The sequence below is a fragment of the Platalea leucorodia genome (assembly GCF_965183815.1).
Source record: "Platalea leucorodia genome assembly, chromosome: 3".
In the NCBI taxonomy this organism is placed as follows: domain Eukaryota; kingdom Metazoa; phylum Chordata; class Aves; order Pelecaniformes; family Threskiornithidae; genus Platalea; species Platalea leucorodia.
In genome coordinates, this window is record NC_138825.1 from 25,410,195 (window position 1) to 25,431,659 (window position 21,465).

Here is a 21,465-nt window from a genome sequence, read left to right on the forward strand (position 1 = left end):
TTCCTAGCTCACGGAGAGTGGATTATCCATTGTCCTTAGTATGTTTCAATTAGAAGAACTAATTTTCTGTTAAAGTGCTTAAGAATGAATGCCCCTCATAATGACCTTCAAATTGAACTCAGGTCTTAAGATTTTCCCCAATAAGTTCCCCAGAATCTGCAGAACAGCTTTTAACTCCACACATCCTTTATCCCTTTCTACATGACAGCTTCTAGACTCCATTTATGTGTCATGAACACCCAGAGGTCATCTTCCACAGAACAAAAAGAGGCCATCACAATTATAATTTCTTAATAAAGCAAAATTCCATGGGGATGCTCTAGTAGTCCTAATTGATTAACCCATAATCCATTTTCACTATAACATTAATAATTTTCTCAGTCTTGATCAAGTCAAACTGCACTGGTCAGGAGCTCTCAGTCTACTCAGCAATCATCTGCCATTCAGAATCTACTCTTGTATTTTTCAAGATAGTAAGCAGTCAAAAAGTTCACCTAACTGGCTGGAATTCAAACTGCGGATGACATACTTCATCACTGTTTTCCTTTCTCCCATTATGATTATACTGGATCACTGATGTATTTAGCTCAAATGGTCTTGGCTCTTTGTAAGACTGAAATAGATAAACACATGGGTCACTGGAAAACATGCAAAAAAAAAAAAAAAGAAAGACTGTTTTGCTCCAACGAGTTCTGGAACTTCAATCCAGTGTCTTACCTCTGAGGAACCTGTGCACATAGTAGGCATAACCTTAGACTATATGGAGTCCCAGGCTGTGATTTAGTAGCAGCGTTCCACATTACTCTTACAAAGAAAAGGTAAATTTGCTGCTACCTTATGCAACGTGCCTCATGGAGCTGCTGCTCCATGATAGCTTACTGCATGCAGGCTCTTATCTTCCTATGGCCTCTTATGACAGAATAGGGGAAGGGGGATACCAAGGGAAGGGGGATAAGGGTAAGAGCCAAGCGCTTTCAAGTGGTTTACCTGCACTGTAGATGCCTAAAGACATTCCTGTACAGACACAGAAATACCCCAGATGTTGCTCAAGCATTGCTAGTGCTGTAATAGCTGCAATCTTGTAAAGCAGTGCTTGCTTCTAACTTTGTGGAGTACCTAGCGTAGATGGAAACTGCATTTGCAATGTTAAAACTAAACTCTTCGCTGCGAAGTTACAAGAATGTTCCTGTGATGTGTTGGGACTCCTGACTAACTCAATTCTCGTGCTATTACTACAGCACTGTTTCAGGCACACGGCTTTTTGCCATGGCCAGTTGAACAGTATTCTCAAATGACCAGCTGTGTTCTGCTTACCTACACTCACTGCGGTTTTGTTTTGATACTGGATTGCTTTTCACCACCTCTTCTGAAGTCTTGCCTCTGTGCTTCTTCCCAGCACAGGATGCATTTTCCAGGGGGATTTAGCTACAAGAGAGATAATCTGGACTGCAAAATTTCTTGCAAATGAAACATAAAATTTCTGAGACTACTTGAGTGAGCTAGAGAAAATAAATGAATGAGGTAGTGGGGACAAAAGTGAAACACCTACTTAACTGAAACCTCATTTCAGTCTTTTTCTCCAGTTAATTAAGTATTGAGGAAAATGGATGTAGAAAGCACATTTTAAAGCAATCAAGTACTGCCAGAAATCAAACCAGCAATTTGAAAAGAGAACAACACTGCTTTCTGGCATCTGACAAAATAAGATATTTGACAGGGAACAATATGTGCAGTACTGGTTAATTGAGAAGCGAGGAGAAGAATAATCATAGCTGCATTACTGAATTTATAGAAGTATCTCCAGTATACCACAGGGACGATGCGAATTTGTGGAATCCTCCTGCCTGCTACAGCAAGCCAGCAATCGCTTTCATTCCCATCAACATTTTCACAATGTACCCTAGGCAGTAATGCAGAAATAGCAACTGTGGTGACTGAAACCAGGAGACTTACCTTTAAAATTACTGTAGTCCCACACTTTCCTCTGCTGGTGAAGAGATATGGAATAGGAAACAAGTGGAGCAGAAATCTTCATTAAAGATTGCTCTGTCCACAGCATCCTTCGTTAGACCTGTGCAACTCTTTCCCAGTTCACATGGTATGGGCTATGGCTCTTACAGCATCAGTCCTACAACAGATTAGGTTGACTGTGCATTCTTTCAAAGTGTCAGCATTAGAGCAAAGACAAGACTTTAGTCTGCCCGCCTTTTAGTTCTGAGCTGTAGCCAAACACAGTGTGAACTCTACCCATGAACTTATGTACATTTTGGAAGCTCTGGCAGAACTTCCAAGGCTATATTCTCTTTCTTGCAGTTGATTCACTAACCTTCCATTTTTTCAATGTCATTTTAGCACATTAAAATGATGCATACAGCATACTGCTGTGTCAAAGAAGCCAGCAATGGGGATTGAGACACCTGACCAAACCCATCACATGGTACCCTTCCCATTCATACTAAAAATACTATTTAAGGGTATGTGCAGTTAATAAGATATTGTTATTTAGATTCTTTGATATAAACCAATACTTCCACATCTAACAGCCTGTCTCAGCAGGAGATTTGTTGATCTGAAGATAGTACCAGGAGCCAGACACCAAGCACTTAAATAAAAAAAGAGGTTAAGGGATGACTGGTGTCCCTCAGGGGTCCATTCTGGGGCCTGTTCAATATCTTCATCAATGACATAGCAGGATCGAGTGCACCCTCAGCAAGATTGCAGATGACACCAAGCTGAGCGGTGCAGTCAACACACCTGAGGGACAGGATGCCATCCAGAGGGATCTGGACAGGCTGGAGAGGTGGGCCTGTGTGAACTTCATGAGGTTCAACAAGGACAAGTGCAGGGTCCTGCACCTGGGTCAGGGTAATCCCTGGTATCAGTACAGGCTGGGGAATGAAGGGATTGAGAGGAGTCCTGCCAAAAAGGTCTCGGGCGTACTGGTGGATGAAAAGCTGGACATGAGCCATCAACATGCTCTTGCAGCCCAGAAGGTCAACCGTATCCTGGGCTGCATCAAAAGAAGCGTGGCTAGCAGGTCGAGGGAGGTGATTCTGTCCCTCTACTCTGCTCTGGTGAGACCCCACCTGGAGCACTGTGTCTAGCTCTGGGGTCCTCAGTACAAGAAGGACATGGACCTGTTGGAGAGGGTCTGGAGAAGGGCCACAAAAATGATCAGAGGGATGGAGCACCTCCCTTATGAGGAAAGGCTGAAAGAGCTGGGGTTGTTCAGCCTGGAGAAGAGAAGGCTGCGGGGTGACCTTACTGCAGCCTTCCAGTACTTAAAGGGGGCTTATAAGAAAAATGGAGACAGACTTTTTAGCAGGGCCAGTAGCAATAGGACAAGGGGTAATGGTTTTAAACTAAAAGAGGGTAGATTCAGACTGGATATAAGGAAGAAATTTTTCACAATGAGGGTAGTGAAACACTGGCGCAGGTTGCCCAGAGAGGTGGTAGATGCCCCATCCTTGGAAACATTCAAGGCCAGGCTGGACGGGGCTCTGAGCAACCTGATCGGTTGTAGATGTCCCTACCAGTTGCAGGGGGGATGGACTAGATGACCTTTAAAGGTCCCTTCCATCCCAACGCATTCTATGATTCTATGAAAAGAGCAGCTAACCAAGTTAAACAAAGAGTTAAGCAAGTAGGAGATCTGGAAATCACAAATCAGATTCTTTCCTTTTGTAATTGCTCACAAGAAATTGACAACAAAAAAATCCAAAAGGATGAAGTATCAGTCATCTCCATTACTACTTTTAGCCTGCATGATCTGAATCTAAGTTAATTAAAAAGGATCCAAACTATGCTCCTCAGGAGAACTAAAATCTTCAATCACTCAGTGCCAGAGAATCACTAAAGCGACACGTATATTTAAAAATCAACAGTAGTACTGAAAACAGATTATTTTTTCAGCACAGGGTCAAAACAATACAGAACATTTCCCTTTCTCTATAGTGAAAAAAAAAAAAAATCAAAGCAGTCCCCAACCACAATTAATAGTTTCCCACTCCCCTACTTTGCCTCTGGGGAAAAAAAAAAAAAAAAAAAAAAATCAGTAATCTGATGTGGATACACAGGCTTAGTGAAAAATGCAATCTTCCTTCACAATATCAGACGCATCTACACTGTATTTCATGTGGTACTCAACAGGCCTTCTAAATAAAGGAACCCTGAAACACCATCCAGTGCTGAGAGCAGATTCTCACTAAGCTTTCATCTGTTTAATTTATGAAACACAGGAGCAGAAAAGCAAAACACAGAAAGCTGCTGATTTTTCTGTGCACCCATCAATCATCAGTGCATTCACCTAAGTATTTCAACAGCTGAATTGTGAATAGAGGTCATGATTTGTCTGCTGTTAAAAAAGCTTCCAGGAAGACAAATAAAACAATGCAAAAAGCTAAGCAGATTTAGCTATTTTACAGCTACATCGTGTTTTCCTAAGTTCCATATAGTTTCTGAACTCTACACTGAAATAAGTGCTTGGGTGTGTCTGTAAGTGTGTCAGAGAATATGCACAGGCACATATATATAACAGAGGAGATATACCTATCTCCTGTCAACTGGAGCCATAGATATACTAGTCCGTATTTTAAGCAAATCCACAACATTGCTTTTGAATAGTGCTATTGCAATCTGCTTTCACAGTAGTCTACCATGTATCAGTTGTCAACATCTTTTAAAAGTTCAAACAGCTGTTTTCAATTACTGCTTTCTACAGAAAATTACTGGCAGCCTTATTGTAATTTGTGGCTATTTAGGATAAGGTGGCAAAAGCAGAGGGAGATGGAGTCATTTTAAGGGTTAGACAGCTGAACTCTCAAACAGCAGGAACAAGGATCAGGCAGCTGGAACTAGTTCTAGGACAAATTCAGTGTTCTCACGACAGAGGTGGCACCTCGGCCATGGAGTGACACTACTTTCCCTACTGTAGAGAGTGTTTATGTTGTTCAGCTATGTCCTAAAGAAACTCATTTGCAATGTATAGTAGAAAGAAAATCCCCATTAGATGTGTGTTGCACTTTTCTCTGTCATCACCTTCAAGGTTTTAGGGCACTATAGGATTACTGTCCAATAAGCACGCCTGAGACTAGACAGATTTGGATTCACTGTAGCTCCAGCTGGTATTTTTCTTCCTCTATTTAAAGTATATTAATTTGCATCAGTTGTAGGGCACATCAACAAAAGTAGTAAGCTGGACAGCGAGAACATGTTTCTTCTTTCAGCTCCATCCTTTCCTCCAACCAGTCGTTACTGGAGTGACAGACTCTTCCAAGTGATCTTGCTGTGAACCAACAAACGTTAGTGATGGCAGCACTGTGCCAAAGAGCGGAACCACAATGCAATGCAGAGCGTCTTCCAGAAGCTGATGCTTGAGAAAGTAGCACAGGCCCATATTCAATAAATAGCATTTCTGCTACTAAGGATTAATTTTAAAAAAAATTTGTACAAACTCTACCTAAGTGGTAGTTGATTAGACTGTGGCTATATCATGGGAAGCGCAGGGCTGTCTCAGGCCTGCCACTTCCGTGCTGTTCCTGCACTCAAGGCTTGGGGAACTCCTGAGGATCTCTGCAGCCAAGTAGGCTGCAAGAAGTCAGGGCAGGATCTGACCTGGGAGTATTTTAGATTCTGACATATGAAAGATCAGTTCAAACATTGGCCCTTAATAGTAATCCTGGAAGAGCAGCAGCCAAACAACTCTCCTTTTATGTTTTCCTTTCATTACTAGGCAAAAAGGAGAAGAGTAGTTCAAAGCCTGAAGAAAGAGCTGAACATCACAAACCAACCAGACCCTTCCATCAGCTGTAAGGGCGCACGACAAAAGGACGCCAGCATTCCTGCAACATGCTTTTAACCTACAACTTTGGGCGTTTCAGAGAGCATTCAAAATTAGTTAGGACAGCAAACTAGATTTTACACCAATTACAATGTAAACCTTGGGCAAAAAGGAAAATGAAGAAGAGATCCAGCTAATGCATCTTCCTGTGACGTAACACACTACGGCAACAATCAGGTTAACGTGCTAAGAACAATACCAGAGCACCAAAGATAGCATTTTTACAGGGACTTTCACGATCACAATAGAAAGCTAGATACAAGTGTCCTTTCATTCGTTACAGATAACCAACACTGACAAAACACATCGTATGCAATCCTCTTACCAGGTATTCTGATGAGGCATTTTGATTTTTTCCTGCTGCACACTTGATTTACAAATAGGTTGGAAATTAAGTTTTCCATACAGCTTTCAAAACCCTACATGAATTGTGACCTGAAGTCTCATCAGTTTGCAATAGAATGTAGAATATTAAGTCCCATTTTCAAGTGATTTAGGTATTAATCTAAGTAACTTAAGATCTCTTGAAATTCTTAACCTATATTAGCTCATATGCCAAAAAGCTAGGATTAGCTAGTACTACAATACATACAAATTACTGAAAAATAACAGGCATTGTAATCTTTGAAAATGCAAACTTTTCACACTTACCGAAATCTAAAGGCTTATAAACTACAACATGGCCAAGATGGAAAATATGTAATTACTAAAGCCTCAATCCTTTCTTTTAGTGATGATATTTACTTACTTCATTATAACATAGTTGTTTAAATTTGTCTGGTTAAGATTAGACAGCTTTCTAAAGATAGATGTTTTTTCCACACTCTTCTCCAATTGGGACACTTTTCAAGGCATCAGATTAAAATAGAAAAACAATGATTGGGATAAATAAAGCGCACCAGGTTTGTTTTTGGTTTTTTGGGTTTTTTCCCCTCATTGTCCGCTACCAATGCATTTTCACACCCATGCTTCTCCCTCAAGAGAGTTAATTTTTTAAAAAATTGCTGCAATCCCTAAATAATTTGAAGCTACAAAATCTTATCTGAAGTAACTTAACTTTTATGAGCAGCTTTGTTAGTATACTGACAGAACATGAGGCAATCAAAATGCATCCTTTAAGAGGGGCCTTTTTCAGTCTCCCTGGAAGATCTCTCTAGGCATAGTGCCACAAGGATTGTTTTAGTTACCTAATACTTGAGTTAACAAACAACTAGAGATGTTTAAGAAAAAGCCACAAGATCTACTGCTCCTACCCCAACCGTGGGTATATCTAGTTAGTGCAGGATAGCTTGTATATAAAGTTTTTGTTCGTTCAAACTATATAGAATATTTTGGTTTGTGTTATTCTGTTATCCTTATTTGAGACAAATGCTGAATTTCTTTAAAGGTCTTTCAGTTAGACTGATGAATAGAATATTTTTTCTCATAAACTCCGTTCTAATGAACAATGCTGTAAGCAAGGCAGAATAATGGGGGGTATGTGTGTATATGTAAAGAGAGAAGAACACTTTAAAACTAACTCAACTTCAAGTAGAATAATTGTATCATTAGAGAAGCACTTGTTATACTGTTCAACTTGGAACAGAAGTACTGTCTTTTATTTTACGTTAAGGAATCTTTTTCAAGGAGTAGAAAGCATTATTACCCGCTTTTGATGAAAGGAGAAACATCTTTCTGATAGAAGAGTAACATGAAAATGCCTCTCTGCTGTGCAACTTTGAGTCCTAGGGCACTACCGCTTATGTACAGGAGCTTGATTTTTCCTAATACCTGGCCTGGGTAGGCAACCATAAGCAATACAAATTATTGGAAAGTCATTTCTGTTCAGTTAGATGACTGGTTTAGTTGGTCACCCTCTTCTTTTGCATAGAATTGCTCTGAGCTACCGAGAAAGCCGAATTAGACCTTTGAAATCCATAAGTACGAGCTTGTCACTGCTTCATTTTGAATCATCCAATAGCATTTGCCTCATTTTTCCTGGAACCTAATATTTTTTAGAGATACTTAGGTGACTTTAGTTTCCATCTGTAAATCAACCTTCGGTACACAGAAAAATAGCAACAATGAACTACATGGCAACATGTAGTCCACTTTTTCCATAGTTTAATTTTTTTTTTTAACAGATTTATGAAGAATTATTTACAGAAAATTCTGCAGATGATCAGTTATATCTGTTCTTTCATTATCATTCCACAAGTTTGAGTGACTATTGTTGTTAGTAAATATTCAAGAACAAGGTCTGCAGAACCCATATATCGTTAGTCATTGGATAAGAGAAAATGGTGCCCTCCATATAGTTCTGACAGTTATTTCACAAACTGGTTTTTGATCATCAGTTATTCTGAGTTGTGATTAAGTCCACACAGATTTACTGCACCTTACAATTTTCTTTTTGCTCATCTTGATCAGGTAGTCCTTGTTCATTTAGAGACTTTTTGGCTTTGTGCATCATACGACTCTCCCTAGTATTATCAGAGACAGTTTTTGTGGATTGCTTATGCAGGCAAAGTGGTGACCTTGAAGTAGATTTCATTGGTGTAAAAGCTGTTACTGCTTCGGACTGCTGTTCATCATTTACCTGTAACACAAACAAAAATGTCCTGTTTCACTGGTAACGGAAAACCACATCAGCTTTCTGCAGCAGGTCAAAAGACTCACTGCAGAAGACTAAATCTTGGGAATTTGCAAAACACATATACATACATATTGAAAACAGAAAAAATATTTTGAAGACATTTATCACTTTGAATATACAATACAGTGAGACTCGATATCAATCTGTTTGGTGTGGTGTAAGATGGAGTATCTGCTACACAGCTGGCAAGCTATTTGCTAAGAGCAGAAAAAAGCTAAACCAGCAACAGGTAGTGCTCTTAAATCTGTTTACTAAGGTACCAGGTATTGTGTACCGAGATCTGTATTTCATTTTTCCTGTACATATTCTGCAAACATAAAACATAGTTGTCACTTTTTTTGCTGACATCTGGACAGAAACCACTGCTTTCACGTTTTAACTGATGTGCAGTCAAAGCACTCAATTTAAATTCTACATCAAATTCACACAGGAAAGTGAATAAATTTGCGTATGAAAATGACAGGGCACATTTTAAACACCTTGAGAAATTTGCAACAGTTTGAAACTGGGTGTCTGAAATGAAGTACATATAAGTACCTGTCAATGAGAAGGAGAGAAGGCTTATTTCACTTTTAAAATAAGACACACTGTTTATTGTATTAATATAAAGCATGAAACAACACGTTTTGATGGTTTCAACAAACGATGAAACGTTATTATGAACAATTCCTCCAGGAATTCCCAGGTGTACATCATCTTGAAATAAAACACATGCATATATCCAGCAATGTCCAAGAGAGAAGCACACAAATTCCTGGAACTGATGACTTTTGCATATTTACACTTGGGGGAAAAAAAAAACAAAACCGTGAAATCCTAATTTCTCCTATATAGTTGAAGGTAACGGGTAGCCTGCCCTTAGACCTAGACAATACAAGTTTAGGCAAAGAGGAGGACTGTTTGGGAAATCCCTCCCCCAGTTAAATTAAAAACAATTTATTACTGATTACTTATTATTTGCTGTAACCTTGACTATGGTCAGCAAGAGCCTACAACAGGCTTACACCATGCTGGCAGGTGATTACTACGCAACATTCTGCTGCCAAGTCTTCCTTTCTTTTTTGCACTACTGAGTTGCTTTACAAGCAAGACCCTCCATTTGTTTCTAAAGTTACAGGAAAACATACATAAATGAGTGCAAATAAAATTTATTGGCATCACTTAATGAAACAGTAATAAAACACAAACCTCCAGGCAATGTCTGTAAGAAGCAGCAAATTTTGGCAAGTAGGGTAATTAACCCTTGAAACAACATACAGGAATTCAGTGGATACACTCACACTTTGAAATACAGATTTGCTATTGCTATAGCTCAAAACAAATTATGGCTCTGATCTGACTCGTCTTCCCAATGGTGCTTTCTGGCCTCAAAACCTATACATCCACTAAACTATATGGCTCTCGCCTTTACTTACTTTTGGTATCTTGCCAACATACTTTATGTGCTAACACAAAATAACTGCATTAAAAAAAAAGAAAAAACCAAGAAATAAACAACCCCAAAAGTTGTACTCTTGCTTTATGGCTTCACTTTTGGCTGTGCAGCAGACTCCACTGATTGCCAAAAGAATGCTTTTGTGTAACCTGGCAAACTGAAAGAGTTTTTACCTACTAGCATATTTCTATGTAGCCCTCATGTAAGGAAGTATCAATATATAATAACTGTTCTCATATTGCTCAGCTGGAGATAGCACGGTTAAAAACTTTGGAGGAGACAATAAAAGGTTTATTTCTGTCCTAAAGCTGGAATATTTTTCTATAATCTGCAAAGCATTTGCAGCAGCTTATAAAGAATGCCTTATTCTGATGTACCGTGAAACATTCAGCAGGATGTCATATTACTGAAAACGCTTGCAAAGTTAATATGAACTTCAGTTACTACACTTTTTTTAATAAAAATCAGCTTTCAAATCCTAACTCTGTAGTATTTATTTGTTTTGATAACCTTAAAAATCTGGTAAACACTAACATTAAAGTCTATTTTCTTTACCATCTAAATGTTCTCTATTTACATGTTGAACAGCCTCTCAAATATCTGTAGTTATTTTATAGCATCTCAAATCTGGAATTCCAAGAAAAGTTGTTAGCAGAAAACTTTAAGCCTCAACTCAGATTCCCAGAGGTTAATTATTTTGCTGTTTACTTTTTCTGAAACCTAAGAAACCACATTATAAGGAATATCTGCTCTTTAATACCCATTATAAGAAATTGAGACTATACCTGTATTTAATTTACATTTCTCAGTGGGTTTCCCTATGAAGTCAAATATTACATCATCGGAACAATTTGCAGATTGCTAGCATGGTCAAGACCTCTGTCATATTTTAGTGATTCAGTATTTATGATCTTATCTTCACTGTATTGCTAAGAAATGTAAAGAATGATGATAGGTCTTCAAAGTTACTTGGCAGGATGAATACGTTTAGTGAATGTATTAGTTTTCCCCATGGCTTTCATACCCAGATAAATTTTTTTAAAGTTACCTTTTGTGGTTTGCTGCCACCAGGTGTTGAAGAGGAGTGCTCACCAAGATTATCTGGTCCGCATTTTCGTATATCTTGTGTAGACAAAGGCAATTTCTCACTTGGGGAAGGCAGATGGGGACTGGTTCTTAGATTTAGGGTTGTTCTACGTAAAATGTAAGGGCTAACCTTTCCAGTGGGGATATCAGCAAACCCTGAAAAATAAACAGCTTCTGTTAAAAACAGCTAACTAAGTTAAACTTTCTCAAATGGATCTTCTCTTTTTTCACAACGGGGATAAAAATAGCTGATTAAAATAAATAATTTGTTCTATTGAAGGAAAAAAAAAATCAAAAAAGGATCAAAAAAGGATCAAAAAGATTGCTGAACAGATCTTGTGTATTCCAAAATTCATATGCAAGCCCTGGAAACTGTAGACAAGGTGCAACAGTAATGCTACAGCAAAATTTTTCAAACAAGTGTTTGGTCTTTTTCTTTACAGGTACATTATTATCTGAAGAATAATTTCAGTCTAAAAACATGTCCTGGTTTTACTAGAATTCAATCAAAGCACAATACTATGACATGGTATTCTTGATTTTTTCATATTTTTCTCTGCATATAGTGTTATAGATTGTCTATTATCTCTCTATTTAGCCCAAAAGTCAAACATTAACTGGCACATATGTCCTCAGAACAGGTGTATTTCCAGAAAAACAATAATGCTGGTAAGAAAATGAAATGCAAATAACGTGTAGACTTAGAAATCCTGACTTCTGGGAGTGATCACTGAAGTTGAGGCGATTCAGTATCCCTATGGCTTGTCCTTTAATGATGCAATTGCATTTATTATAAAGGAGTACTTAACAGGTAGTTGAACATATAATGTATTTTCCAAGCCCTGATTTGTGCAATCTTCTCAGTTACTTTCTACTGCAGTGAATCCTTATATGGAATATCAGGCTACCTAATTTCATTGCATGCATAGCAGAATGAAATTGAACTCTCATGAAAATGTTAATATATTACTGCTGCGGGCAAGACAGTTTCGACTCGGAGAATTTTAATCGATTTAATGTATTGCCAATTAACACACTTAATTACCGATTCTGGTACTGAAAGAAATAAAAGCACACAAATAAGCAAACACTTGGGGAAAACACGTCAGCTTCCCTCCAGACACCTCTCCTCCCCAGTTTCTGGTCTCCAATCGTCTCGCCACACGCTACACCTTCAGCGAGGTAATGGGAGTGCAGGAGATGGGAGTCAGATCCTGCTCCTTGTTTTTAACTCAATTGCTGAGGCACGGAAGAACCCACTGGCTGTAGTGCCTCTGGGGTTGTACCTCCTCCTCAGTCTCCTCTCAGCCCACCTTGGGCAGCCTCCCAGCTCCTGCCCCTGCTCAGGCACACACCCCCCAGCCCCATGCCCTGCTCAGTATGATACTTTGCTTCAGCATTACTCCTGTCCCGGCATTGTTTTCCCTTCATCTCAGCATTTACTGCCCTTTCTTACTCACGTTTTTCACAGGAGGCAAACACCTCTGACTGGTTCTGTTTTGGCACACGGTTTTGTCCTTTGGAGCCAGCTTGACCCAACCATGTCTAGCATGAGGCAGCCCTGACCTCCTTCCTCAGATTCCCCCTGCAGCCCTCACCACCAACCGCTTGCCAGGCAGACCCCACATAGCTACTCACTGCCTCTTTGACCTCATAAGCAGTAATACTGAAGGAACTGTGGGGTTATGAAGGAAGTGAACATGACTGCATCACAGCTGGTACTCTAGCGCTCCAATCTTGTGGCCTTTAAAGTTAGATTCAATCCACATCTATTCTCCTGTAAGTTTCAGTGAATGGTTCAAATCATGCTTTTAAATGACTAGAGCAAGTCTTATGTCAGCAAAACTTTGTTGCTGTTACATATCATATGCTTAGCCTCTAATACGTGCATCACAAGGAACTACAAAGTTGTGACTCCCAGGACCGTTTAACTCTTAGCAGAATGGTAGTTATTAAACCAACATAAACGTATTATGCTGGTCTAACAACACAGCTCCATAAACACTAACTTGGCACTAACTGGTACATCTCCCATTCACTACTTTCACTTCCCATCACTGTCACCAAAAATGTTTGCATAGTCACCTACTCACCCAGCGTAAAACTAATTCAGCAAAGAGAAAAAAAAAACCCACCTGCTATGCTCAAAGAACATTTGCCTTTATAAAACGCTTTAAATACCTTTTTTCACTACTTCTGGTAGTCCATCTGGCTCACTGTCTGTGTTCTCCTGACCCAGCAGATTTTGACAGATATCATCTTTCCTCTTTTTTTTGGATGAAGTCTCTGGCACAGGGGATCTTGGTTCTCCATTGTCTTTCCTGTTGTCTTCGCATCTCTGCCTTTTACTTGAAAGCTTAGTAGTATCTTCATCTGACCTCACCTCTTTGACAGAACAATTACTCACTGTTAATGAGTTATCTAAATTAAGCAAAGGAGTGCTGACAGCATCACTTGTTGGCTGTTTCAGCTGAGCACTCAACAAACTGACTTGTGTTTTTAGCATCTCATTTGCTTCCTCTAGTTTATAATATTTAACAATTAGAGAGCAGTATTTCTCCAAGTTCTCATTTGCTTCTCTGGTTTTCACTTCCGTAGATTCCTGTAATTCTTCCAGTTTTAACTTGATTTCTTCTGTAATGGCATTCTCGTCAGCACCTTTCAAAGCAAAATACCGTTATTCATATAACTGACCAAAAAAATGCATATAGAAGAATGTATAATGCAATGGTCATACATCTTTTAATTAATTATCCATGTTCTATAACTGTGCAACTATAAAAAAAAAGTGACAATGTATAACAAAATCAGTAATATGTTAGACATAATGTACTTGCTAAATAGAGAACAAACATGCAAAATTTGAAAAGAATCTTTGACCAGTGCATGGGCAAACATTTTCCCTGTCATCTTGTAACTTCTGAACACTCGAGTTTGTACCCATAACTTTCTTTAGGTATCATTTACAATACATTGCATCTCATGAGATGAGCCAAAATATAAAGAACAAAGCATGAGAATCACAGGGGAAAGCTTGCTGGAAAACGATAAAAGAACTTGTACACAAACTTTAGGTATTAAGACAAACACTCCCCTTCTTCCTTAAGCCACTTTTAACCACAAAAATGTAATATTTAAAACATATCTTCATAATCCAGAGTTGCCTCTGATACTTTAAGAGAAGAAGACCTAGATTTTGAAAGTGTTTGACACATTTGCAGTTGTACTTTTTTATACTAGTTACGAATCATGCTCTGTATTAGAGCTGCATATGCAAATGGACATTTTAGGGAAAAAGAAAGTTTTACAAACTAATGCACTGCTAAGAAAGCATTAAGATTGAATCTAGATTCAGTTACCTTCTTTCTTATACTTTGACATAGTTAGATTTTTCTTCTTTAGTAGTTCGTCACATTCAAGTAGTTGTTTCTGCAACATTTCCTTTTCCTGTTCCATCTGCTTACAGGATTTCATCCACAGCTGCACTTTATTATGGGCAAATTCGTTTTCCTTCTTCAGTTGAACTATAATGTTAGTATTATCAGCCTGCAAAATAAGAAATGTAGTTATTACACCAGAAACAATTCTTCCGTTTAAACATTACAGTGTCAAATGGAAGCTCAACTGTTATTGAATATTAGCTGTAGAGCATGGTTGTAATGTATACGTGTTTGCTTGCTTCCGTACAACCTCATTATTAGCAGCTCCTTTACTGCAGGAAACATGAAAGTCCTCTTATTAGACAGGTACATACAGGTGATTAACTCAGCAGAAATACAAGAATTCAAATACCAATAAGGGAGACTTATTCTCTTCAGATATACCAACAAATTATGAATGTTCAGATTACTGATGTCAAGACTAGCATCCTACTTATGAGAAAGCAATATGAACTCTGAGGCAGGACTCATTTTTCCACCTGTTATCAATTCATTGACACGGCATATAAAAGTGCTGCTTTCCAGGTAAGAATTCAAACCAATACCCTAAATTTTAAAGTGCTCTCTCCTAGTCTTAGTCTCTTGTATTCTTCTTTTCGCCCCTAACGCATCTTATTACCACAGAGGCAAGATAACCCAGGCCTGCTTCACACTCTAAATTCCAGCTCAAAAATACTATTCTGAGCAGCAGCAGATCATTCCTTTCCACCCACTTCCACTCTCCTGGGCTGCTCCCTGATCATCTGGTCTGGTACCAACCTGTGTGCAAATACCACACAGTGAGCACAGCTAGAAGCCTTGTATGCTACATTTACATTACCATGGGTACTGTTTTCTGTCACTGGCACAATATACTATAGTACTATGTAATTGGGCTGCTGATATTAAACAAATTAACACCACAGTGGAGGGCCCTATGGAATAAACAACTGTTGAGCAAGACGAACACATTGCAATTCAGTGTTTACTTGCAAGTAAATTGAATTGACTATGTTTCTTCAAGAGTGCATTTAGAGAGATACTCATTCCTGAAGTGGGAGTACAGAGTTGGAGCCAGCAATGAATCACAGACAGAGCAGGACAAAAAAAAAAAAAAAAAAAAAAAAAAAAAAAAAAAAAAGTAGATGAGAAAAATGCAGGGGAAACTAATACAGGAATTCAGTTATATGGACAGTTAAACTTCACCTGTGCTACTAGAAAGCAAACCAAGCACACCTAGAACTGTTCCCAGCTATCAGTTGTTAACAGTATGTGGAGCTCATATTCTATCATCACTAAGAACAGTTTTGTCTTTTAGAGAATTACACTACTTAAAAATTGTAATGAGAATTCTATATAAAATGTAATTGATGAACTCTCAAGAATCAAGACCTATGTATCAAGACTAACGCTTAAGACAGAACATGGTATCTTTTATCATCAAAGTAATTCACAAACAGAAAATAGAGGTACTGCAAAATCTCTTTGAGTGTATTCTAACCATGTTATAACCCCGTTGCAATATTCAGCGTAGACAACAGACTGTTGTATTTAGTATCACATAAACCAATTCCAGGGGATCTCAGTTGTGGCATACGTAACAGAATTCTTTTTTCTAACGCAGATCAACAGTAAAAATGTTTCCTCCCTGCTCTATATTCTCATTAGTGAAACAAAGGCTGTATCAAAGTCAAGCCAAAGCTCTGGAGCCCTGGTTCCCAATCCTACATTTATTTTACTATGTGGTCCCTTGGGTCTCATGTAATTGGCAATGCTTACATACTGTTTTCTTACCTTAGCTTTTAGAAGTTCTTGTAAGGTTTGATTAGCTTCTTTAAGGGAACTATTTAGTTCTTCTTTATTTGACTTCAAATGCTCAATTTCCAATTTTTGTGAGCTGATAAAGTGCTCCAGCGAATTCATCTTATCTTGACAGGCCTCAATTTCTGCTTCATTCTAGAGAACAAAAATGTGCCTAATTACTACAACACTAAAAAGGACATTGAGTGGTATTTTAAATATGTACTTACGAGCATATCACAGGCCACAGGAATTCCACAGCAAATTTGCTTGGAATGTTTTGAGGAGTTTAAAACTGAAAGAGCTATTTTTCTCAAGAATACATTTTGAATACCAGAATCTTGCTTCTAAGAAGTCTGCCATTAGAAAGCCCTTACATTTTACTATAACTTGCTCTTCAATTTACTTTATATTCACAAGAATTAAAATTATTAAGAAATAATTACAGTAAATTTTTTGCCTGTGTCCTACTGGCCTCAAGTACATATTCACAGACAGATATTCCTGCAGAAAAGATGATGGCTCTTTGTATACAGCATGGCTGACAAATGCATTTCCAACAAATTTGCCCTTATATCCTAAAGCAGTTAATCTTTCTTCCCCACTCCTACCAAAAGAACCATTTCCTGGACTAAAATACACTGTTGCTTTCCCTTTTTCAAATGTATAGTCCCAGCTAAATTATACATACACTCAACACGTAATGAGTTCTGAGGTAAATCCCCCTTTCACTGCTTGCTATATGGAAAAAAGTTAATTTAACACCTACTGCGTTCCAAGGTAAGTATATATAAAGTTTGGAAATACTGTTAACAAAGACAATTTCTTTTGCAATAGGATCAGCAAAAGTTTGTAAAATACATAGAATTTAATTAAAATCTCAGCAGCATTCTTCCCATTTTCTGATTTACCTTTCGATTTGCTTCTGTCAGAGCATCCTGATGCTCTTTCTCTGCTTGAAGTAGTCTGTCTTTGTATTCTGATATTTCTCTTTTCATTTCACTTTCTTTTTCCTGTAGTTCTTTCTGGACCATCTCCAAGCTCCTAGACAGTTCATTTTTTTCTGACATAGTTAGATGCAGCTGAATCTGTAAACAGTAATAGCACATTCTTTGGTATTTAGAATTTTCTCAATGGAGAAACAGTTGACCCATTAAACTATTTGACTTTACATCTGAAATGTCTTTGAATTTCCAAAAAACAACTTGGTAAGAAAAAAGTATTTAACAGTGGCTAAATACATGGTAATCAAAGAATGGAACACCTAAACACAAAAGGCAGGATAGGAGGCAAAGGAGGGTCTTCTAAAAAGTAACGTTATGATCTGAGGGGTACACCAAGTGCAAGTTTGCGAACACTGTTAAATCAAGCAGCACTGCCAAAATCAAAGCTTAACTTCTCCAAACATTGCTCCCTCTGAGAGTGATTTGAGAGGTCAAGGGTCACTTTCCTCACCCTCTTTAAGATGACAAAACTTTCTAAGCATTTTCATTTTGATCCACTTTTATAACCGTACTTTCTGGACAGCTGGCCTGTATCTATGTACAGGATTTCTGAAAGCTGCAGAAATCTCTTTTCTATTACCACTCAAAGAACTACTAACTAATCGTTCTATCTCAGAAGAGAACATTAAATTTTTGGATATCTGGAAGCAAGAACTTCTGATACTGTACATTAGCACAGCTCCCTTGACCAACCTCCACACCTTTACTGTACTTGAGCATCTGTCCTTGAACACAGAAATACTACACACAGAGTAACTAACTTTGTTCTTTTCTGAATGTTCTTGAATAAGTTGTATTTCTTCAGCAAGCTTGTTTCTTTCTGTGGTAAATTCTTCCTGTAATTTGGAAATCTTCTGTTCAGTATCACTTAGCTTGACTTGCAGCTCAGTACAACTTTCAGTCAGTTCATTTACCTGAAATTAAATTTTCCAGAATTATTTTTAATACATGTGTCATGACCTCCAAAGAATTTTCTTCTATGCAACAAGCAGTTTTTAAGATGGGTTATTTTATTCCCATAGCTGGTCCAACTCCAAGCAAGAGTCACAACAGGCTAATGCTGTTTTCACATGGCAAGTGTTCAACTATTGAACTATTGTTGGGGGGGGGGGGGGGTTTGTTGTGTTTTTTGGGTGGGGGGGTGTTGTGGTTTTTTTTTTTTGGGGAGGTTTTTTGTGTTTGTTTTTTTTTGTTTTGGTTTGGGGGGTTTTTTTGAGCTCCCAAAGTACTTATTCTTGATATAAAAACTCACTCACCCAATACTAATTTGTCTTTCCTCTTTTTCTTTTACAGGAAAGAGGAAACTATCCTGCATTATTCAGTTACTTAAACTTCTCTGCCTACTTTCAAGCAACCTTCCCACTCATCCTACACAAAACAATGTCATGCTTTCCAGCTCTGTAACTTCAATGCAAACACATGATTGCATTGAAAACAATTTTAAAAATAGGATGCTTACTGTAAAAGTCTGAGGTTAAAGTTATTTTAAGATATAATTTATTAAGGAAGTGGTAAGCCCAGAGGACACTTTATCCTCACTCCTAAAAAGGGAACTCTATCCTAATGGAAACAGTATTACCTTTTTACATAAAGTGCTCTTTTCACAAAGTGTAGATTCCAGTTCCTTCTCAAGGTCCTTATAAGACACTTTTAGAACATTCAGGATATCCAGAAAGGTTTCATTATCAGAAAAATGTTGCTCCTTCAGCTTCAACTCAGCAATCAAATTCTGCAGCCTTTTTTTTTCCTGGTGCCAACATTCATGCTCATGTTGCATGTGTGTCAGCTGCAAAGACAGCTCCTCTGTTTCTTTCACCCGCTTTTGAAGAGCACCATTTTCCTGCATCTTTTCATCGAGTTTTTGTTTACAATCCATCAGTTCTTGAACAAGTACTTCCCTCATTTGATCCAATTTGATATTTTCATTTTTTATTTCCTGACATTGCTGTAATAGTATTGTTTTATCTTGCTCAAGACGAGCCACCTGATTAATCAAGACTTGCTCTTTTGCTCTAGCATCTCCTTCTTCCTTGCGAGAAAACTCTAATTTCTCACTTATATCTTTGAGCTCAGATTTCAGCAATACCATGGTATTTTCAAACTCATCCTTGATTTGCATCTTTTCTTCCTCCTTTTCTTCTAATAGTTTTGCTGTAGTCAAATTCGAAGACTCTAGTTCAAGGATTCTTTCTTGCTTTTCTTTTAAATCTTTAGCCAAACACTCTTTCTGTGAGGTGAGGACATCAATTTGTAAGTTAAAACACTTCAGCTTTTCAGTCATCTCTTCCAGCTCCATTGTTAATGTTTCTGCCTCTGTTTTAGCAGTCTCTGACTGAATAATTGCATCTTCTAGATTTTTCTCTGACATCTCCAGTTCTCTTTCAAGCCTCTCTATTTTATCCAGAAGAGAGTCAGCTTTCCGTTCACTCTCTTTCAGCTTTTCAGCAACGTGGTGTTTTTTCTTCTCATCAGATTCAATTTTTACTTTCAGCTTCTCAATTCCATATCGCATTTGGTCTACTTCTTTCTGTGCTGAGCTGAGCCTAGCAGCAAGTTCACCTTTTTCCGTTAGCAAGCCTTCCAAAGATCTGGAAAGCTTTGAATTTTCCATTTCTGATGAACTTAATTTACTCTGCACCATTTCTAACTCTCTTACAATCAGCTCTTTCTCCTTCTTCAAATCTGCTGCTTCATTTTGGAGTTTTCCTTTCTCTAAGGCAAAGGACACAGCATCATTTTCCAAACTTTGCAGCTTCTGCAGAAGATGATCTTTTTCATTTGACAATTGATTTACATCAGATTTTGCAGTTTCGAGCAGATTCGCTTGTGTCCTCACTTCACCCTCTAACCTTCTAATGAATTCAGTAGAATCCACCTTAGTTGACTCTAGCTCTTTTAATTTGTCTTGTAGCTTCTGATACTTCTGATCCAGTTCTTTTTTATTTTCAGACAAAATACTCAGTTCTTGGCCAATATGGTTTCTCTCAGCTGTGACTGAAACAAGGTGCTCTTGAAAGCTAGCAATAGTTTTCAGGTTAACTTCCCTCTCCCTTTCTAATTGCTGACATTTTGCCTGAAGCATTTCAATATCATGCTCTATGAACAAGGCATGGTTCTCAATATTAACTTGCTCAGATTTTGGACTCCTCTGTTCATTTTCAGCAGCGAGAAATTGTTCATGACAATCTCTCTTGGTCATTTCTACATCATCCAATGTGTCTGCTGCATTGCACAATCCAACTTTATATATCTCCAGCTCAGACTTTACGTTCTCAGGTTCTTTTTCTAACGAGACTACTCTAACAGATGATTGCTGCTTATTGACAGGGACTGATTCCAGTTTTTCTTTTATGTCACAGTTTTCTTCCTTAACAACTACAGTAGCTTCCTCCAGTTCTGCAAAAGGTGAGCTCTTCGGAGTTAACTGTGCATTCTGAAAGTTCAGCTCTGAGTTTAATTGCTCAACTGTCATTAGTAAATCAACATGTTTATAGCTTTCTTTTGTCTCACAGATCACCTTCAAATTTTCAGCAGTCTGTTGTTTTACCTCCTCCTGAAGCGTTTCAGTGGTTATTTGATTTTCATAGCAATCCTCTGCACTCAAAAACATACTGCTGTTGGAAAATGACAATGCATTGGCAGGGTCCGAAAGGCTGGTTATTTTTCCTGACATATTTCTACACTCATGTTCTCCAGAAACCTTCTCAGTATAATCTTCCATTAATCTCACTTCAGCAGTCTCGGTTATGTTTTCACACACAGAGGTATCTCCTACAGCCATTTTCTTAATGGGGTTTACTTTAGGTTTATTGCTTTTCAGTGCTGAGTTTTCAATAGGCACTCCCAATTGATAAGGGCTATTGTTTTCTTGTTCAGTGTTCTGCAAGGGTTAAGAATCAATCCATTAAAAAAGGAAAAGAAAAAGAATATAAATAAGAAAAAAACAAGGTGAGTTTTAGAAGTTTTCTTAAACTAGTAAAGCTCCTCCTCTTATGTGGGATAAATAGATAGCATCCTTCTCTACTTCAGAATCTGCTTTCTTATGGAAAGGATTTATACTTATTTATATTCACATGCATCTTTGGCCAAAAGGTTTTAAAGATACTGAGGGAGAAATTTCAGCCAAATTTACCGAAAGACTAAGTGCAAAGATATCACATGCCTCTATACTTTGGGAAAATAGGTGTCTACGTGAAAAAGTGAAAAATTATTAGTATCGTTAATGGGGGAAAGGTTTACTGCTCACC

The 21,465-nt window shown here is 38.0% G+C and overlaps 1 protein-coding gene across 1 annotated transcript in view; it reads right to left on the reverse strand.

Annotated features, from left to right (window-relative positions):
• Nucleotides 1-8,207: 8,207 nt before the first annotated feature.
• Nucleotides 8,208-21,465, reverse strand: part of CENPF (centromere protein F) — a gene marked incomplete at both ends in the record, with an annotated part of 42,292 nt that continues 29,034 nt past the window's right edge. Inside the window, 8 exons of the mRNA XM_082305240.1 lie at nt 8,208-8,417; nt 10,958-11,151; nt 13,177-13,653; nt 14,355-14,541; nt 16,209-16,370; nt 17,126-17,302; nt 17,980-18,132; nt 18,798-21,098. Of these exons, the coding sequence (XP_082161366.1) occupies nt 8,208-8,417; nt 10,958-11,151; nt 13,177-13,653; nt 14,355-14,541; nt 16,209-16,370; nt 17,126-17,302; nt 17,980-18,132; nt 18,798-21,098 (3,861 nt within the window). The remainder of the gene's footprint in view (nt 8,418-10,957; nt 11,152-13,176; nt 13,654-14,354; nt 14,542-16,208; nt 16,371-17,125; nt 17,303-17,979; nt 18,133-18,797; nt 21,099-21,465) is intronic.